At 38.8% G+C, this 20307-nt stretch overlaps 1 protein-coding gene across 2 annotated transcripts; it reads right to left on the bottom strand.

Moving 5' to 3' along the window:
- Positions 1–4228: 4228 nt before the first annotated feature.
- On the bottom strand, positions 4229–19385 carry zgc:113279 (uncharacterized protein LOC553749 homolog). 2 transcript variants are annotated; one of them, XM_034113307.1, is made up of 12 exons: positions 19205–19385; positions 18947–19121; positions 17699–17820; positions 16216–16240; positions 15230–15276; positions 15011–15128; positions 14019–14313; positions 12922–13027; positions 12385–12531; positions 10825–10885; positions 10311–10474; positions 4229–6293 (listed from the first exon to the last, which is right to left on the bottom strand). In XM_034113307.1, the coding sequence occupies exons 2-12, from the start codon at positions 19110–19112 to the stop codon at positions 6261–6263; spliced, it is 1284 nt and encodes a 427-aa protein (XP_033969198.1). In that variant the 5' UTR covers positions 19113–19121; positions 19205–19385; the 3' UTR covers positions 4229–6260. The 2 variants fall into 2 exon arrangements, with proteins under 2 accessions (XP_033969198.1, XP_033969197.1); XM_034113306.1 differs by having other exon boundaries at positions 18947–19124; positions 19205–19382.
- Between the last annotated feature and the right edge of the window lie 922 nt (positions 19386–20307).

Below are 20307 nucleotides of genomic sequence, written 5' to 3'. Positions count from 1 at the left end.
GGGGGGTAAGGTTAATTCTGCTTGGTGAGTAGATGGGGGGTAGAATAAGGACAGTCTGGGAGAGACCAAACCAGTGGTGCAACTCTGTGTTTTACCAGTACTTTAAAGGGGCCCTGTTATGCTCATTTTCAGGTTTCATAATTGTATTTTTTTGCCTCTATTGGGACATGTTTAAATGCATTAATGTACAAAAAGGTTTTTTCATACCTCTTCTCACCCTCTGTCTGAAACCAGAGCCCAGTCTGATCGAATTGGTGAGCTGGCCAGTTATATTGTGAGCAAAGACAACATTTCGTATCATGTGAATACAGCTTTATGGAGAGATAGGCCAAATAGATAGGACATGATCAGCACTGTGGCGAGTGTTCCTGTTGAAGGCCCTCTGCACACGTCTACAGGAATCAAACTACTGCTACAGCTCTCCGGAATTAAACCCTCAAGCATGTTGCACCTCTGGCCGCACCCATATCATTGATGTCAGAGCGTTTTTTTTTCCTCAGCTGATTGAACGTCACCCAATTTTGATTAAATTGGCTGGGTTCGATGTGTTTATGATTGCTTTTCATTTCCTTTTTCAGCACACAGCATCACCTGTGTGTCATTTAATGTAAGTTGAGCTATAAAATTGCAAATTACATGGTCAAAAACAAAAAAGAAGTGGTGAATTTAGCACATAGTTGGGGATTCTTCTCACTAATGACATGTAAGAACTTTAAGATAGAAATATGTGTGAAAGAGGACAAACACATAGCCAAATCATAAAAACACTACTTTAAAATGATCACGATTGAAATGTTTCTGTGATAAAGCTTCTGAAATGTGTTGTACAAAAAGGTGTGTAAGCCTGACCTGAGTTAATCTCTCTACATCTGGCACATGATCTTGTTTAGTCATAATACTGTATGCATATGTTTCGTAACTGGGTGTCATGACACTGTTTCTCAGGTTATGCCAAAGGTTTGTTCTCCCATCAAACTGTGGTGCGAAGAAACAAACAACTTGCAGCTATTCATCTACCCACGCTGGCCCAGCAAGCACCAACACATCTAGGGAATAGTTGTGTGACACATGAAAGAGGCCGACAGCTTGGGGAATGTTCTGCTTCAATGCTTTGTAATGGAGGAAGGCTTGACATTTAAAGGAAACCTATCATGCTATATTTAAATGATATATTGTAGGGCCATACCTATATAAGGTATATTTATACGTTTCTGTTTTCAAAATACCAAACAGATCATGCATTTTAGCCATGCCTCATTTCGCTCTATGTGCTGTTTGCTGTCTACGGGTCTGATTCTGCTGACCACGACCCCCTGCAGGAGAGGGGAGACGTGCTCTGATCAGCTGCTGGGCTGTTAGAAGAGGGGGAGAAAAAGAGATCTCCGTCCTCCGTGTTTTATTATATAGAGTCGTTATTCATTTGTTTTAAAGCTCAATAAATAACAAAGAAGACCTTTGACCGGCACTTTTCTATTTTTGTCCGGAAGATTTAAACTTTAACGGACATCTTGACCGGCGAAACAAACTGAAACTGAAACTCTGCCGCACGGTCCCCTCATTCCTTGGAAGAGGCGGAGAGGTGGGTGTTTGTCATCTGCTGGTGGACTAACCGGGGAGAATTACAGTGCTTGCCTCGACGGGGAGGGATTGCATTGCAGTGGGAGCAAACGCTTGCCTCGGGGAGGGAGAAAGAAAGCCACAGCGGAGAATAAACAGAAGGGTAACCATGGTAACCAAGTCTTCTTCGCTGCTTTTGTGGCAGACTACAGCGCCACTTACAGGCCTGGCATATGTACTACAGCGTCTCCAGCGCTTTCGACTCCTGATTGGTGGAGTTGGCCCAATAGCCGTAGCGCCACCGTCCTGACGTCAGGAAAGTGTTCAAATCTGGATCAGTTTTTATCAGATCCGTTGCAGCCCCTTTTTTAGAGATTTGGGTATGGAGGAAAATAGAGAGGGTTGTGTTTTCTGACACTTGGTGAGTTCCCTGGAACACCGGGGACACATATTCATGTATAAAAGACGTACTAAAGTGCATTTTGCATGATAGGTCCCCTTTAAAGAACTCACCTATCTCATCTTAAAGGTCACCTATTATGCAAATCCACTTTGTCATGTCTTTTATACATAAACATGTGTCCCCTCTGTGTAAAGAGATTCTGAAAGTTTCAGGAAAAAAGATTCTCTCACTTTTTGTCCTGATCCATTTATATAAAAACCTGTCTGAAAATGAGCTGATCAGATTTTGGCCACTTAGTGATGTCATAACAATTGTTTGGCTTGTGTAACCATTAGCCAATAACCAACCAAGGTAACCCCCCCCCCCCCACACCTTATCACCTGAATCTCCTCCTAGAGCACCATTGTGTTCTTTTTAACCAAATATCTCCCAGAGGGGCGTGGGGAGTGGCCTTATTTTCATCTACAGTAACAGACAGAGAATCGGATTATTGTAGGGATCTTGCGAACTGAGGTGCAACACCTCTTGGACCCCTACCAGTTTGCGTATAGCGATGGTAGAGGTACAGATGATGCTCTGACCTCTACAACTCACTTTATTTTAAAACACCTGGAAAACCCTTCAGCTTATGCTAGATTAATGTTCATGGACTTTAGCTCGGCTTTTAATACTATTATTCCCCAAATTATGTTAAAAAAGCTCAAACAGATGGATGTGAATCCTTACTTAATCAGATGGTATCACTCCTTCCTAACTGAAAGACAGCAGCAGGTGAAAGTAAACTTGACCCTCTCTGACACACAGGTCATAAGCACAGGGGCACCACAAGGCTGCGTTAGCTCTCCTCTTCTCTTCACACACAAATGAGTGTAGGAGTCAGCACACACACAACCACATTATAAAGTTTTCTGATGACACAGCCATACTTAGTCTACTGACTAGAGACTCAGACATTTCTATTTACTGTATAAACTTGAGATTGAAGAGGTCGTGAAGTGGTGTGAGGCGCACAACCTGGTGTTAAATGTTAAAAAAACAAAGGAAATGATCTTTGACCCCAAGTCAGTAGGTGATCACAGCCCAGTCCTTATCAACAGGGAGGGAGTTGAGCAGGTTACAAGTTTTAAATATTTAGGGATTTATTTTGATGCTCAGTTAGGCTGGGCCCATCAGGTCGATCAGGTATGCTCAAAAATAAGCCAGCGCCTGCATTTTCTGCGTAGGCTCAGGGTTCATGGAGTGGATAAATGTATCACGTTAATGTTCTACAGGGCAGCAATTGAGTCTATTATTCGTTATGGCATCACAACATGGTTTGGTAACTTGTCAGTTAAATCTAAATCACAACTCCAGAGCTTGATAAAAAGGGCTGGAAAAATAATTGGCATGCTTCCACCATCCTCTCTTCAGGAGATATTTGAGGAGATGGTGAGAAAGCAAGGCCGTAAAATCACATGCGACCCCAAACACATCCTGTATAGAGAGTTTGAGTTGCTGCAGAAGGTATAGATTACCAAACTGTAAATTGAACAGGTATAAGTTTTCCTTTATTCCACTGTCAATCAAGCTGCTGAACAGTCAGAAACAATTGTGATTATGCTGTGTTAGGAGTTGTTGGGAGGTAAAATGTTTACAGTGTAGTATGTGCAATCGAGAAGGTTAAATAGGGAAAGTGCAATATGTGTAAATAGGTATGGATACAATAGGGATATGTGCAATTTGACGGACACTATGCATAGGTGCAATAGGGAAAGTGCAATATTTGATTTGTGTATGAATGCAGTAGGGAAGGTGCAATATATTGTATTTATGTATAAATACAATAGGGAAAGTGCAATATTTGATTTATGTATGTGCAATAGGGATATGTGCAATAGGGAAAGTTCTGTACCTGTATGTTTCTTGTTTGTTTCTTTGCCATGTGATATGTGATCTCTGTTCTGTATCTATGACTGATTGTTCTAAATGTTTTATGTTTATTATCTCGATGCCCAAGACAAATTTCTCCTAAGGGAGACAATAAAGCTCTATCTATAAATCAGCACTTTTGAAACAGGGCTGAAATAGAGGGGATTATGGGATGCTACAATGGGTGATCTGTTTGGTATTTCAGCCACTTCAGAGACATGTTTTATCTGAGACCTATAATATATTGATGGAAAAGAGTATAATAGGGGACCTTTTAATCAAGTCATGCTTTCTGGGGGTTTTTCAATGTATTTTTCAGAGATTTGCACTTTAACGTCAAGCAAGAAATAATTTAAAAGACAGTGTTCAATAAAAGTTTATTGAGTTTTTTAATGATGAAAACGCACATGTTAAAACAGCATACATCGTGCCCACCACCAATCACATGACTTATAAAGTAATACAAATACAAGATATAATTGGTTATAAACTTTTAAACCAGAATCACATGACTCAAGTTTTCAGTTAACCAAAACCTTTCATACAATTTCAACTTTGAAAAGAGAAAAAACATTTTTCACTTGGTGGATAAATACAAAAGGTAAAATAATGAGCATAACTTAAGAATTGCACTTTCACCATAAAAAAAACCCCAGACATTTCATTCAAGGTTAAATAAGTTCACGACTAAGGTTTTGTTCCAAACCAATACATGTCATACAAGCTGTGGTCTACCACTTGTGACCATCTCGCATGGCAAAATACTCCTATATTCTTTTTTTACTGTTAAAACAGATGGAAGACTAAAGATCAGGTCATCACAGAACCTCTTATACAGTAGAGTCTACACAGGGAATTTTGCTTGAGTAATTTTGCTTTAATTTCAGGGTTAAGTTTAACCCAGAAAAGAACATTTATGATACCCACTTAAAATAATAACAAACTAAACTCATATGTCTTAACGAATCTGAGGATCAATTTATTACACCTAAAACATTGCAAAAAGTTATAATATGCTAATACTAATTTATCTAAAAGCTTTGAATGGTCTACATCAGTGTCCCAACACCAAATATATATATTTAAAATGTATCTCTGTAAGGACATAACGGTAGGCCAATCAGATGGACAGAGGGGCGGGTTATGCATTTGTCAGACATGTTTAGCTTAGCTTAGCGCAAAGACTGAATGCAAGGTACAGACCCAGCTATAAGTCAAGGAACGATATTCATTCTATGAAACTCTTAATATTGCCTTATTTACATGTTGTGTATTGTTAGCTAGCTGGCTAACTACCAGTATAGTAATAAATCAACTATGTTTTATTTGGGGAAAGCTGACAGCTATAATGACAAGATTTCAAAAAATGCTGCATCACTGCTGCAAGGTTTGTTAGCTCTGATGCTTAAGAGAACCATTTGTCAGGCCACAATGTTTTATTTTATTCTGCCCGTATTGAATACAGATGATACAATAAGTACTTTTTGTCATTTTTGATTTTTCTAGCCTTGCATTTCCCCCTGCGTCATGTCTTTGAGCTAAGCTAGCTAGGCTAAACACATTTTGAATGCTTCTCTATAGAACACAGAGAGATTAAACTGCATCCTCCCAGTAGGAACAACACATTATTCCTTAAGGAACTGGTCACAGCAGGCAACATATCAATACATTTGACAAAGTAAAGTTTACATGTGTAGCAAACACTTAACAAGTGCTATGAAGTAATGAATAAACAGAACCACAACTAATTACACTCAAATAAAAAGTGGATTTACTACCCATCACCATAAAATACTTATTTAAAAGTCCTCAGTACAAACGTCCTTTATAAGATCTGACATGGAAATTCTATGAGAAATTATCTTGTTCTTCCAAGAGAATAATCCTGTTCATGTAATCACAGGCAATTTGGAATACTGTATACAGCACTGAACTACAAACTGTGGTTCAGGGCTCCCTTAATATTACAATATTACATAAAACATTATTTTATGGCACTTTTTCTACCCAGCCTTATAAAACAATAGTTGACCCTTAGACGGTCAAAAAAGCCAATTGTTTATCATAATAAAAAATATTCTCATAGAATTGTACATTTAAATCTCCACGGACACACTAACTGAGGACAACTTGTTACTCTAATGTAACAAACAATGGAAGTTTCACAGAAACCAAACTTATGGGAATCTAACGTTTCTGTGCGGGTTACAAAAAATACCTGATTGCAAGTCAGGCATTTTTACCACACACAAAACTCCAGATGCTTTACCTAAATGGCCAAAACTCAAGTTTAGAGAGAAATTAAACTCTCCATTTGAATTCAAGCCTGAACCAACTCAGAACATTACTGTCGGGTCTCCGTAAAGCCCTGCCGGGCCGAACTACCAGGGAGTCATCCAATTCGAGATTGAAAACTCAGGCTCCCCTGAGAAAGAGAAGGAAAAATAATGTTAGTCATCAAAAGTCTGTATCAAATGTAAAATGAGTGTCTGCATAAGTGTATCAAGATTATGGTGTCCGACAGGTTCAAACAAAATGCTGCAAATACCAAACGCTGCAAGAAGCTCGAAACACAACGGAAACGGGGACACTAAAAAGCGATGCACACAGCTGGGACTGGATTTTAAAGTTGGCCAACTTTCAATGTCACTGTTGTATTGGCTTATTTTAACAATGTGATCACATGATTCATTCTCAATATTATTGCAGATCTGCTGTAATCTAGCTACCTAACCTAGTCATTTTGAATATACTGACAAAACGCTTACAGTTATGAAACAGCGTTTGTGTTTACAGCAGTTGTGTTTGGTGAATGTTGCCTAAATGCTGCGCATGTTTTGTCAAGTTGGCATTTAGCACATTTGTGTTTTTATATTTCTGTTCAGTCTCCTAATGGAAATGTTTTGGGCCGTTGTAGCGTTTATGCACCTGTCGGCCACCGTAGATACATAAATAAGCGCAATACACATTCATCTAAACAAAATACCTAATATGAGAGTACATTTTATTGGTACACAAAGTCTAAGTTTGTTTTTGCCATTTAATGCAATATAGGGTTTCACATAAATATATTTGGAAAGTGTTCAATTGTTTGGCGGTCAGTATTGAACAATTTGGAGGTTTTTAGTCATATTATTCATTAAAATGATTTTATGAAAGCCAGCTGATCAAGCATTATAACATTTGCTTATTTCAATTTTAGAACAACAAAATTATGTTTATTTCAGTTTTTACGAAGAATAAAAGCATAATTTGGTTGAAAAAATGCATATATCACCTTTAAGTAAGCTAAACCATTGCTGGTGCATTAGCTTCAAATGGGCTAATATTTTCAAGTGCTACATGTAATTTATTTTGGCGTCAATGGCCAAGGTCCCAGAGAAACAGGTAGGTTTTCAGTCTAGAAACGGAAGATGTGTAGCTTTTCTGTTGTCCTGATATTAATAGGCAGCTCATTCCACCATAATTATCATTCCGCTCAAGGTAAATTGTAGTCTTAGTAAAAAGTCATGAGGCGGTTGACTTGTAGCCTCCCTTTTATCCTCTCCTATTGTTATCAAGAATCTGAACTTAGTGTTCCACTGGAGAAAAGACATTTCTTTCCCTAAAAGGCATGCTGCTGGCTCTGCGGTGACAGCAAGTACATTTAAAAATAGACCAGTCAAGCAAACTTAAGTAAAATGGCCACAGCCTTTTTGACGACTCATCTTCATGAAGCAAATTACTGTTTGACACGCCATAAGCATACCAGAATACTCACTCACAGTACTCTACAACAACATTGGAACAGAGAGGAACAAGGCCTCAGGGTGTGAGTCCATCTTTACGAATAAATGACTTTAAAGGTCTATTCAATACTTCTTAAATAAAAAAATAGCACTACTTATGCCTCCCTCCTAAAATTTCAGAAATGTTTGGACGTTTATCAATAGAGCCGAAGTACATTTGTTAACCAAGTTTAGCATTGTCGTTGACTCATTATTAGTTCAAGCTCTTAAGATGTGCTGCCCTGCCAAAAAGCTCAACCACAAACAAGGAACATCCGTGCTTAGTGTCTACAGCACTGTTTGTTCAGTGTGTGTGTCTCCGGCTGTGTGGGAGGGGGTCTGAACTAGGGATGTTAAGATTCACCGATTCACATCGGTGCACCGGCATAAACGTTCAAAATGCAAGTGCACACCGGTTGAAAGAGTGCACATCGGCTACAGTTTGGGTTGAACTCGCGTTGCATCGATTGTAGCGTCTTTGCATCGGTAAAAAAACGATTCATTCATATAATATCCTCTCATCCTGTCAGCACTCAGCAGAGACGATCTTTGCTTCGCCACTACGGAGGCCGAGAGTCTCGGTTATCAACAAACATGGAAGTCGAGGAGAAAGAGAAACACAGCGCACCGAAAAATACCTACAAATCAAACGTGGTTTGGCAACACTTCGGATTTTTCAAGAAAGACGGACAACTTGAAAAATCGCTCTCAAATTGTAAACGATGCCGTGCCGCTTTAAAGTACACAAGTAGTACGAGGAACTTAGCGACGCACATAAAGAGTCTGGGGTCTGCAGCTGAAAAGAAAAACCTGAAAGTAAGACATGAGTTCAATCACTCAGTGAGTTGTTATGTCAGTGAGAGTGGTGTTTAGTATACAGCAGACTGTGACTGCCAATAATAGTTTAAATGTCTTCCTTACAATTGTAAGCAGTTATGAAATGCCTGTTTGTGAAAGGTTATTTGTATTTTTTATTGTTCATATAGAAACCACACCACTGCTTTCTGCTCACTGGTGAGTTAGCCTATGAGTGTTAAGCACATCAGGCTGGCAGTTGTATGGGCATTGCACTATGGTAGTTGTTATTTGCACATTGTTAATCATGGGTAATGCATTCTTACATTGTTTAACTGTGAGGTGTTGTAAAATTGTACTTTACTCTGGAGACAGAGAACACTACTACACTTGTGAAAAGGCCAGTTTGTGAAAGGTCCAAGTGTTTTTTTTTTTAAGGTAAAAAAGCAACAGCATGATGGGATGTGCAGTACTAGTAGAGAGAAGCAAATATGTAAAGCACTTTTTTGTTAATTTATAATTTGCTGCATATAAGGAATAAAACAAAATCCTCTGTCGTACCATATTGAATTGTATCATTATTTTGCCTCGTGTTGAATCGTATCGCCCCGAATCGCATAATGTTGAATCAAATCGTATCGAACTGTATCGCAACAGGGGTGAATGGTATCGTATCGCATCGCCTGGTGTTTCAAAGGTATCGTTAATGTATCGTAGGCAACGTATCGAGATGCGCATCGTATCGGCCTCAGTGATGGAGATGCACATCCCTAGTCTGAACTGCTTCTTAAAAACTTGATTAGTTTTCCCATAGCATGATCACGTGTCATTCACCATCATTTCCTACAAATTGAATTTTAATAGTGCTTTTAAGTTGTAACGAGCTGTTCTGAATGTCTTTTTTATTTTTATTCAAAGCTTATTTTGTCTCTTAGACTACCCCGTTAATAGAAGTGTGTGCATGTCTTTGTGAGCGGCAAACGGAGAATCGGGATTGATAAAGTTGGCCAACTGTCATTGTTGTTGGCAAGTTTCCTAAAGTGTATGTTTTATCAGCTTATTTTAACTATGTGAGAGCATGTGTTGTCGAGTTTGTGAAGATGTTTCTTAATTTGCATGTGTTTCAGCACATTTTCTTTCTTTATATTTGAATAGTTTTCTGAATCTGCAGCCCGTTTCCCTAATGGAAATGTTTCTGGCCTTTGTAGCCCATTTGCACTTGTCGGCCACCGTACTAAACACCAACGAAATATGGAGTGAGGCAGAATATTTTGTTAGATAAAACCATTAATGGAGCGAAGCCTGCGAGCTAGTTCAGGCAGTCAACTCGAGCACTTACGCTGCATTCATACATAACGCCCCTTGCCACTCTACAACCAACCAAACAGAGTCTCCTTAATATGCCGCTCTATTTAACCTGCCAGATCTCTCTCCATGCATTGCTTGCTGCTGCTGCTGCGTTCGTGCCCTGCTATTGCGTTCACATTGCTACTGCTGTGTTTCATGCTGCTGCTGCTTGCCTGCCCCACCACCACCCCAGCTTCCACCTGTAGGCTCGGGGTTAGTTATTTAATCATCACTCATCGTGCTATGTATATCTGTGGAGTGATGATGCCCGAGCCTAGTCACCAAACTCAACTATATGCTGCTTCTAATAAACATGTTAAAGAGATACGTGAGTTGTCTGACTGAAATGGTTTTCACAACATTCTTTAAAAAAAAAATTGATTTTAGATTTACAGTATAAAACTAATGTTAGTGTGGCCTAGTCTTTATCTGCAGCTGTGTAGAAATCCCAGCTTTAATCACAATTAATATACATGCAAAAAATAGAAGCTAATGAAAGAGACCATAATGGTATCTAACAGAGAGTGTCCTACCATGGTATGAAGGTAGCTGCACATCTGCAGCAGACACTCCAGCGTCTCCATCATCTGCTCCTGCTGCAGCATTTGGAGTCTGCTTTGACTCGGGGTCATGCTGCTATTTAGCTGACGTACGGTGGCCTTCAGAGCCACAGAAGCGCACTGGATGACGCTCATTTCTGAGAACACACACACACACACACACACACATTAATATATTTTTTAGACTACATCCACTCAAACAGTATTCAACTTTAACATCTAAACATTCCTAAACCTATCTGTAAAATGGTAACGGACAAGAAGAATTATATTAACTTATTCTGACTTTTGGTTGAGCTTCTTAGTCGGTTGCGCAGGATTTATTTTTATTTTGGTTGAGTCAACTATTTAACTTAACACAGATGCTGAATGCCTGATACTACAGCTTTCATGCCATATATTGCCAATTAAGTGATAGCATGCATTATCGTCAGTATGTGACAACAAAGTGGGTTTTGGAAAGAATTGGAAAGGTGACAGTATTTACCGTAGTAATCAGTGGCTTCGACGTCGACATACACACCATCCATCATTGTGTGTTTTAGAACCTATAAGGAAAACATAAACACTAGTTCAGGATAGAAGTTCACACACACAATGTACTTTACTTGAATATTTACATTTTCAGCTGCTTTATACTTCTACTCAAGACGGAAATATTGTTTTATTATGTAAGAGAAGCACTTTAATTTCAATTTTTTAATTCAATACTTTTACTTTAAATGAAGGATATTAAGACTATGGTTCTTCTACTGTTACTATATAATGATTGTGAAGACTTCCACCAAAGGATATCAGTGGTGTTGTTCACTAAGAGTGGATCTCAAGGAACGCACACCTGGCGTCTTCAGATGTCTGGAGGCGTCTGCCTAATACTGACAGTATGATTGCTGTTCAGTTACATCAGTCAAATCTGTTTTTTGTACAAGACATTATAAAAAAAATACCACTTCGTTTTTGACTTGGTGAGTCACCATAATACAAATACTGTGTGTTTGTTGACCCTTATAATGTTGTTCTGCTGTCTATCTGCGGAGAACACGCCTGTCTTGCCAAACAACATCTACAGTTTGCACTTAGAATATGCTATTTCATAAACACAGTTGGAAGAAAAAAAATCTATCTGTGTCTCTATTAGATTACCTTATTTGTGGCGGCCTGCCAGAATATTAAAGGGGCCCTATTATGATAATATTCAGATTCATATTTGTATTTTGTGCCTTTAGTGTGACATGTTTCCACGCTTTAATGTTAAAAAAATACTTTAGTTTTTCCCACAGATGAGACGCCAGGAAATGTTAACAATAAGCGTTATTATACCACGATCATACCACAAATAAAATCTAGTTCTGTGAAAAACAGTGTGACAGCAAGTCATTCATTTCTCATGGGTGCAGCCAAAGAGCAACTTGGCTGCACCCATGAGAAATGAATGACTTGCTGTACAATGTGTTTAACAGAACCGGCTCTGTTGCTTTTTGTCACATTTGTTCCTCTTATCAGTTGACAGATATACTACCTTGTGCACAAATAAAAACCTTCCTGTCATAAAAGCCTAAAACAAAGACCTGAATAACTTGTTTGACTCAAAGTAACCTACGTCTGAAATACTTTGTGTCTCATGACAAACAGAGGAAACCCCATCATTACCACAGTTTAAGAGGGCATTCTCTTTCTCATTTTCAGGTTCATAATTATATTTTTTTCTCTACTGTGACATGTTTCCATGCTTTAATGTTCAAAAAGGTCTTTATTTTTCTCATACTGCCTGTGCTGCAGTCCAGTCTGCTCTGATTGGTTAGCTGGCCGGCTCGGTTGTGATTGAGCAACCACTAGAGATGTCCCGCACTTTAGCTTATCACGTAAGACTTCCTTATTCATGCGAATGGACAACCATTCAAGCCTCTCTACAATTATGGTGGGAATTTTGGGATTATAGCCTTTGCAGACCATTAACATGCACAAAGAAATATACAACTCACAACAGGAAAGGGAAAACCACAAAAAGCTTAATAGGTCCTCTTTAGAGATGAAGGCATGCTCTCACCTCCAGGACTCTGATGTAGCCTTTCTCAGCACTGAGGTGCAGGCAGGTCTTTCCTAGGTTGTTGGTCTCATTAACGTTGGCCCCGAGACAGATCAGATCTGCCACCATCAGGTGCTGGTTGTGCTTTGCTGCATGGAGCAGGGCGGTCTATGAACAGAGAGTTACAAACATTAATGAGAGAATGTGACTTTCTTGCTAATTGGACATAAATAATTGAGTATACAATATGATCCAATCAATCTTAACAACCCACCTGTGGCATAGATTATTTTAGAAGCAGAGTGTGTTGATTTGCATTGCAGAAGGTGGAGAAGGTATTTATGTCATTATTCTTTTAGCACATTAGTTCTTAAAACCTTAATCTTAAACATGTATTTTACAGAAAGTATAAGCATAAAAGTTCTGATTGTCCAGAATTTGTTATGTATGTTATGTAATACAATACAGACAGTTAGGCGAATCTTGCACCCCTTGATATTTGTTTATGTTTTTTTTGCATTAACAAGAGATCTAAATCTTATAGTTTAAATAGCGTACCATTCCATCAGAGTCTTTGAGGTCCAGGCTGTTGAGCGCAGCCATCCTCTTTGCGATAGCGTAGCCTAGCGCCCTCTTCCCGATGCATACCACTTTATGGAGGGCTCTGAAAGAAACATCAGATATTCAAAAAATGACTTCACACTATCAGTATTTCCTGACACCAAAAGGCAGTCTTGTAAAAGGGTAACAGGTCTGAACCTGGGTTATATAGCATGTGGTTAGCGGAGGTATTTGGAAAAGCAGTTTTTGCTTCTAATTACAAGAAGCCTGCGGCCTTCAGCGAGATCAACAAGCTGAACAACAACAGGTCTTTTTTCACAGCAGACCTTTTGACTTGGCAAAGAAGAAAACAAGGATGGGTGTAACAACTGTATTAACAATGTGACCAAGTGTCACTTAAGGTATATAAGGTGTGACATTTAGCAAACATGCACACTGCCAGGAAGTGAAGCAGCTAAATAGAAGTGAGCCATCATCATTCTCAATAATGAATACTGTTTTATCTTTAAAGAGCAAACTAGGATCAGCTTTTCATTATTAAGATGCCACACAGGCATAAAACCTGTGCACTACCAATGGATAAAACACATTGAAAATGTTGACAGCATGTGGTCTATTAGCCCAGTTTCTTCTGTGCCTTGGGTTTTTTTTTTTTTTTTTTTTTTTGTCTTATTTTTCAAATGTCACAATTGTAACTAAATGTAACTTGACTATTAAAGTACCGCAATGTAAATTACGTTGAGTTGTTATTATTTAAAAATATTGCCCCTACTTAAGTAAGTTATCTGCTGGTCTAACAATGGACATTTGTATCGACAATTGATGCTGGGATTTTCATTTTCACCGCCAACTCAACTGCATCAGATGATAAAGATGGCGCATGATGGCTGACTGGGTGTTGTAGTTTAGATTGTAAACAATGCAATGTGTTCCTTTAACACAGAAGTGCTCATTTGATCCCTTTTTCTAAGAATTTTTTCCAAATAATTCCTCTTTTTGTGTTCAACACCAATTATTCGTATGTGTAAACCAACTTGGCAATAAACCCAACTCTGATGCTGATTTCCAAATACATTTACAGCCACTAAACTTACGTCCTGCCGTGTTCATCGGGAGCCAGCAGTACGGCGTTTGAGACATCCATGAGCTGGCTTTCCTCTTTCTTAAGCTGAGCCAGGAAGTAAGAGGAGTTGTTCAGGTTCCAGTCGTGGTTCTGGGGGTCGACACACTCCCCTCTTCTTCCAAAGTTTCCCATGCTGAAAGGCTGGAGGCTGGTGTGCATGACGCCATCAGGGGACAAGGTCTGCTGGTAGTCCATTGGGAGGGGGGAGTAGCTCATGTAGGACTGGGGGCTGGGGATCATCTCATCAGAATCATCACTGTTATAGCCTGGGGAATGGTGAGAGGATGTGGCATGTAAGGGCTGGTAATAGATGCAGTTATTATTCGACTTAGTTGAATACTCAATGCTGATTGGTCAACTTTAATCATTCGGAGGTCTGCTATTTTTCGCTAGACTGTTGCTAAGGAGGATTAAGTGACTATGTACAGTCATATCAATCCACAAAGAGAAGTCGGGTCAATTTAAAATACATTTGTTTCCTCCGTCAGAAACACCTTGGAATTCTTCTCTATATTATTTTGTATTTGTGGAGAGCACAAACCTTTGGATTCATGGTTTAACTATCCCGCAGACGAAAAGAAGGGAAAAAGAGCGCAAGAGAAGGAAAGAGGTTAAATGACAGAGTGCTGGACGTCAGAGAAATCAACAGAAGAAGGTAAACACTAAAGGGAATGGCAGAAGAAGACATACAGGAAGTAAACACTAACAGGAACACTATGGGCTCTGGCAGTGTTTGAAGACGGGTTAATGGAAAAGAAAATGTGAACAGACTTGAACAGTTGCAGAAAAAGCTTGATCAGTTCTGCCGTCATTTTATTTTATGTTCTTGTGCCGCAGCAGAATGGACTACTTCTTCATAGCGAAATAGTATGATCATTTTAAAATCAATAAAAGTAATTAGAAAATCAATATTGTAAGTAGCAGGGTAATAATAGCATATTTACCAAGGTTTCCATGACTTACCAGTTGGAGAGGACATAAGAGGTGGCGGAGAGTGGCAGATGCTGCCAGTCCTGAGGTCCTCCTCCAGCACCTCCACGATAATTGCCAGCTCCTCCAGGCTCTGTGTGGAGCCTTTTCTCTGCGAGCCAAAGTGGTATGCAGAGTTATATAAACGGCTTCTTAAAACTGACACGTGATTTACAGCTTTCCATAAACCTGCTTCGTACACTCAACACTCACCTTGGCGGATCGGCGTCCCCTGCGAGTTTTGACTCGTTGCTTGCCTCCTGTTGAAGAAAATGTCAAGTTCAGGGTTGAGAGGACTTTATAGTGTTTCCCATCAAAATCCCAGAAGAGTGGAATATATTTGGCCTACCAAAGGTTTTTGTTCCTTCCTGTTGGTTTATTAGCCAAACAACCTATCCATACAGAATATACACATTTTGGTTTATACGTTCATAATTCCAGAGTTGATTTGATGTTTTTACTTTTTAATCAAATCTGTACTGTCCTATTAAACCAAGATTAAAAAATATATATTTAATATATATTTAAGTTAGACACCAAATGTTGTTTTGGCCCCTGAAGAATTTATTCCCCTCAAATGATTTCAATTTAAAATTGTTTTCCAGTCCAGAAACGTGTAAGTTCCCTTTAGTCATCATTGAACCCCAACGGAGCTATGTGGCTTTATATGTTGAGATTTCTGTTTTCCTTTGAGCCCTTGCAACTTCTCACGGTTAGATTGAAGACGTTTAACCTGTCATTTGGCAGGTTATGATGTAATCAGCTGCTATTTAAATAGTGCTAACCCTCCAACTTCTACTCCTATTGTGAATTTCAGCTTATTAAAAGCATTTTGGTGAACTTGGCACTGAAACTGGAAGCTGTTCCTATTCAAATCTGCACACATTTTGAGGCTTAAGCTTCCAGTTATTTAGCAATGACCAGCGATTTCAGTTTTTTCTAATTTAAATGTTACTCATAAGTATTTTTGGGAGAGAAACTCCCTCTGGAGGAAACTTTGGGATTTTAGCCTTTGCAGACCATTTACATGCACACAAACGTATAACACACATTAAGATCATTCAGACACATTTGCTCTCAGACATCTCACTGTACCAAATCAAGCAATTTGCTAGCAGTGTAGATAAAGAAGGAACAACAAATCCCAACACCACACCTACAGTACATTACTAACTTTAATAGATCTGGTTTTTACTGACCTTTGACTGTGTTGCTGTATATCTCCTGTGTTCACATCAAAAGAAACAACAACAGTAGCATCAGTGGTAGTTTTATGATTCAGATTTTTGAGACACAAACATAGGAGTTCCCTGCTGACAGGTATAAAAGTACCGATTTTTAATAGGCACAACGACATTGCCTGAGGTCAGGAGTCAGTGGTTTGTTAACATCTCAAGTTATATCACTCAGCATATTTAAGCAGATAAAAAAACTGTACTGTCGCTTATCATGTATATATATGTATATAGTTTCAATCACGAAAAGGCACATTTTATAATCCAAATAAAAATGTTTGATAAATAAATCAAAAACATTCATAAGCCCATGTCTTCTGTGTATCAAATCACTTTAAACCCAAAGTTCAAACGGCTGATTTGTAAGAATTGAAAATTATTTTTTCTTTTAACATTTAGATTGTTGTTGTTAAAATCAGCCAATGTCTTCTCATATTTCAGTACTATTTTTTCTATGTTTCCAGATAAACTCTGATTTGTCATTTATTTTCATACTGACAATGGGCAATTTGTCAGCTTTTATATCCCCTTACTGTTTGTGTGAACCTGCTTAGAGAGCCAGAAGACAGAATGTTGACCTCTCATCGCGCAAATGTTGACTTCTCTGAAGGAGTTGTTTCAAAAAAAGAGAGACGGACAGAAAGAGGGACAACATATTTGGCTATAATGCTCATCAGAAGTAATAGGAACCATATCCAAAAAGGCCACTTAAACATATCAAAAACTTCTACAAATATGGGTTATTTTTGAGCCCATGTAACTTTTGTATCTCTTTACACTTTATGTATATAAGACCTGCAGCAAATAATCAAGAAAGCAACTTTAAAATGCATTACAGAATGAAATGAAGCTCAGCGCAAGTTCTTTCAGGAAGACTGGTATACATTCATTCCGCAGCTGCTTATAAATCAGCTCATCACAGGCTTTCTTTTTAACCTATTACATTTCACCTCAATCTCCAGCAGCCAATCATCGTGCTGCAGCCACATTTTAAAAATGATTCTCCTCTCTCCTGCAGTCAGCTGTGATTTCAGGTGTTCATGCTGCCGACCACCTCCTCCCCATATACCTCCTTTCATCATATCCAGTGCCAGGAGAGCTAATCCAAAGACCTCATCACACCTCCTCTTCAAATCCAGATCTTCAGCATCATCACCAGTGTCTAGACCCCGGGGGGTTCCCTATATGCTCACGGCTGCATTTCCCCCTTTAGATATACAATTTCAGGATCGGGGTCTAATCGCCAAAGACTTAACATTTATCATATGGCATGTGTCAATAAAGGTTCTTTAAACAAAATGAAGTCTCTCCTGATTGAAATTATATTTTAGTATTAATGATTGTCTAAATGTTTACTGAAAATCCCTATCTTGATGAATATCTTAACCAATATCAGTTTTTATTTGTTTCACTGAGCTAAGTACACCTGGGCAAAACAAAAAATTACCTGCAAGTCTTTATCTTCCCAGCCTTGGTCTATGCGGATTTTTTTCAGTAGATCCCTTACTGGCATTTTGACACGGACCCCAAGGTAGACCTTGTCACCATCATAACTGGAACATTTTTCACCTGTTAAGGTAACAATGGATGATTAATTGCAGGATCCAACTATACATAATTGACAGACGAACATATTTAACACTTACATTGGAGGTCATTATCAGACTATACACATGTGTAGCATTTAGATCAGCAGTAGTTATCTTGCTGTCAAAAAGATCATTATTAATATGAAACACACACTCTTTAAATACACTGTTTTCTCTGACTTGAGAGTAAACATAACAGATTTTGATTGAACAAGCTTTAACTGCTTCAAATAGCTCTGATAGTACAATGTCATGTGGCACTGCCCAGCACATCTTTTTTTCCTCCGCCTGTATCTTTACTGTCAGTTACCAAAAATGGCAAAAGCAGTCAGATACCTCAAAGCCAACAGCTTTCCATCTGTGGTGGAAAGTAACTAATATTAAGTTAAGTTTATACTTGAGTAGAATGTTGAGGCTTGTAGCCTACAAACTTGAGTATTTCCATGTTATGCAATTTGATTGACTAAAAGATGTTGTGAAAATGTATACAACTTTAGACTACTTGACAGGTTGTTACTTTACAGCAGAGGTGGAACAAGTACTGAGATGTTGTACTTAAGTAAAAGTACAAAGGTATTAGCAACAAAATATACTTTAAAAAGTACCAAAAGTTAAATGAATAATTATGCGTATTTGTTATAATTATTGATGCATTCATGTGTTTATCACAGCTGGTAAAGGTGCAGCTTATTAATGACTTTTTATACTGCAGGGTAGCTTATGAATTTACTCCAGGTGTAACTAAAGTCTTATCTCAAGTAAAGTAAAAGTCTCTAAAAATTGAAGTCAAGAACAGTACTTGAGTAAATGTACTTAGTTACTTTACACCCCTGCTTTACAGTTGATACATTTACATATTTCATACACTCAGTTGGCAGTTCATGCATCCTCACTTCATGAAGGTAATGACTGAATGTTCAGTATATGTTTTAATTGCTTTTAGACTAAAAACCTACCATTTAATGCCTCTCTAAAGTTGAGAATTAAAGGCGTTGTTGTACATAGCATACCGTTTAGGAATAGGTCTACTGAGTTTAACAACAAGTTAAAACCGGCTTACACTGAAACTGAACGAGTAAAGTTGTTTATTGAATAAGTTGTTCTACCTTTTCGTTTACCGCCCACATCCTGGAAAGTCCCGCCGTGAACAGGTGAGTCTGGCTCGGGTAAGCCCGCCGCGGTTTCCCCTGGCCGAGGAGAGAGCCCTGCCCCAATGTCGGCTGTTTCATAACCTCTTTCTTCGAGCTCCTCTAGTTTGCACCGTCCTCCCATGTTGTACAACTACTGAAAATTAAATTAAAAAGTCAGAAAACGTTATTGAGCTCAATGTAGGCTACGTTCAAAATACACATTAAAAAACCTACCCAATTCCTGTGGCTGGGCGAAGCTCGAACCGCTCACCGAGTTGACTGCACCTGTTTGTCAGGTAGACGCTCAGTCTGCCATAATATAGGATGACGACCACGCCCACTGCCTGGGGGAAACATGCGCTCCATTCCCACGCGACCTGTCAGAATCAGTTGGACATGTAGCTGCATAGGTCTGTTAAATGGAATCCTTGCGTCCCTCACTTGCGTCATTTCCCTGCGTTTAGTCCCTCCCGCCAGGGAAGCATGGAGAGACCAGTCTATGGGAGAGACGCAAGGAAACCACGAGAAGTGAGAAATGAGTTTTAAGAGCAATGGGACGTCCTTTCCTCCGGAGCGTCACGTGAAGCGACGTCCGTTTGTGATGACCCCGTTGTTTTCACAAACACCCCTGCCTCTGTTAGTACACATTTACTGACATAAACATTTGTATCATCTGTTGTAGACCCAAATACATTAAATACTCATTCTCAAAAAAGATAAACGCCATTCTTAAAATGTATAAACGAACAATAGTGTAATTATTAATAATTTAATTAATATTGATTAGAGTGCACAATAGAAATAAAATAATTCAGAGAAGAAAAAGAGATATGTTATCTATCAAAACCCAGTTAAATTAACATTCATTGGACTGCACACTTTGTTTGTGTAGATATGTAGCAAATTAACATGTTAAATAGTACTTAAAGGTGGGGTAGGTAATTTTGGAGAAACCAGCTCGAGATCGCTAGAATTTGAAAATACACAACCGGAAAAAATCTGCCACTTCCTTACAGAGCCCCTCCTCCAACACACACGAACGCGCACATGACCAATGAGGGCACGAGATAAGTCTGTGCACAGATGGAAGGCTGACAGGCAGGTAGGCCATCCAGTTATTTTAGCCGGGCCGGCTAAAATGATTGGTCATGCTTTTTACAGCACTACAGCTTCCACAGATTACATTTTTTTATGGATTTTTTGTCAAAGCACTTAAAGGAGAGGTGTCATGCTTTTCCGGTTATTACCCGTCCCCTTGTGTGTTATGAAGGTTTTTATGCATGTAAACGGTGTGCAGAGTCAAAACCCTCAAAGTACACTCTGTAGCGAGTAAAACT

Source organism: Trematomus bernacchii, unplaced genomic scaffold (assembly GCF_902827165.1).
Source record: "Trematomus bernacchii unplaced genomic scaffold, fTreBer1.1, whole genome shotgun sequence".
NCBI classification, from domain to species: domain Eukaryota; kingdom Metazoa; phylum Chordata; class Actinopteri; order Perciformes; family Nototheniidae; genus Trematomus; species Trematomus bernacchii.
This window is presented reverse-complemented; position numbering and strand designations above follow the sequence as displayed.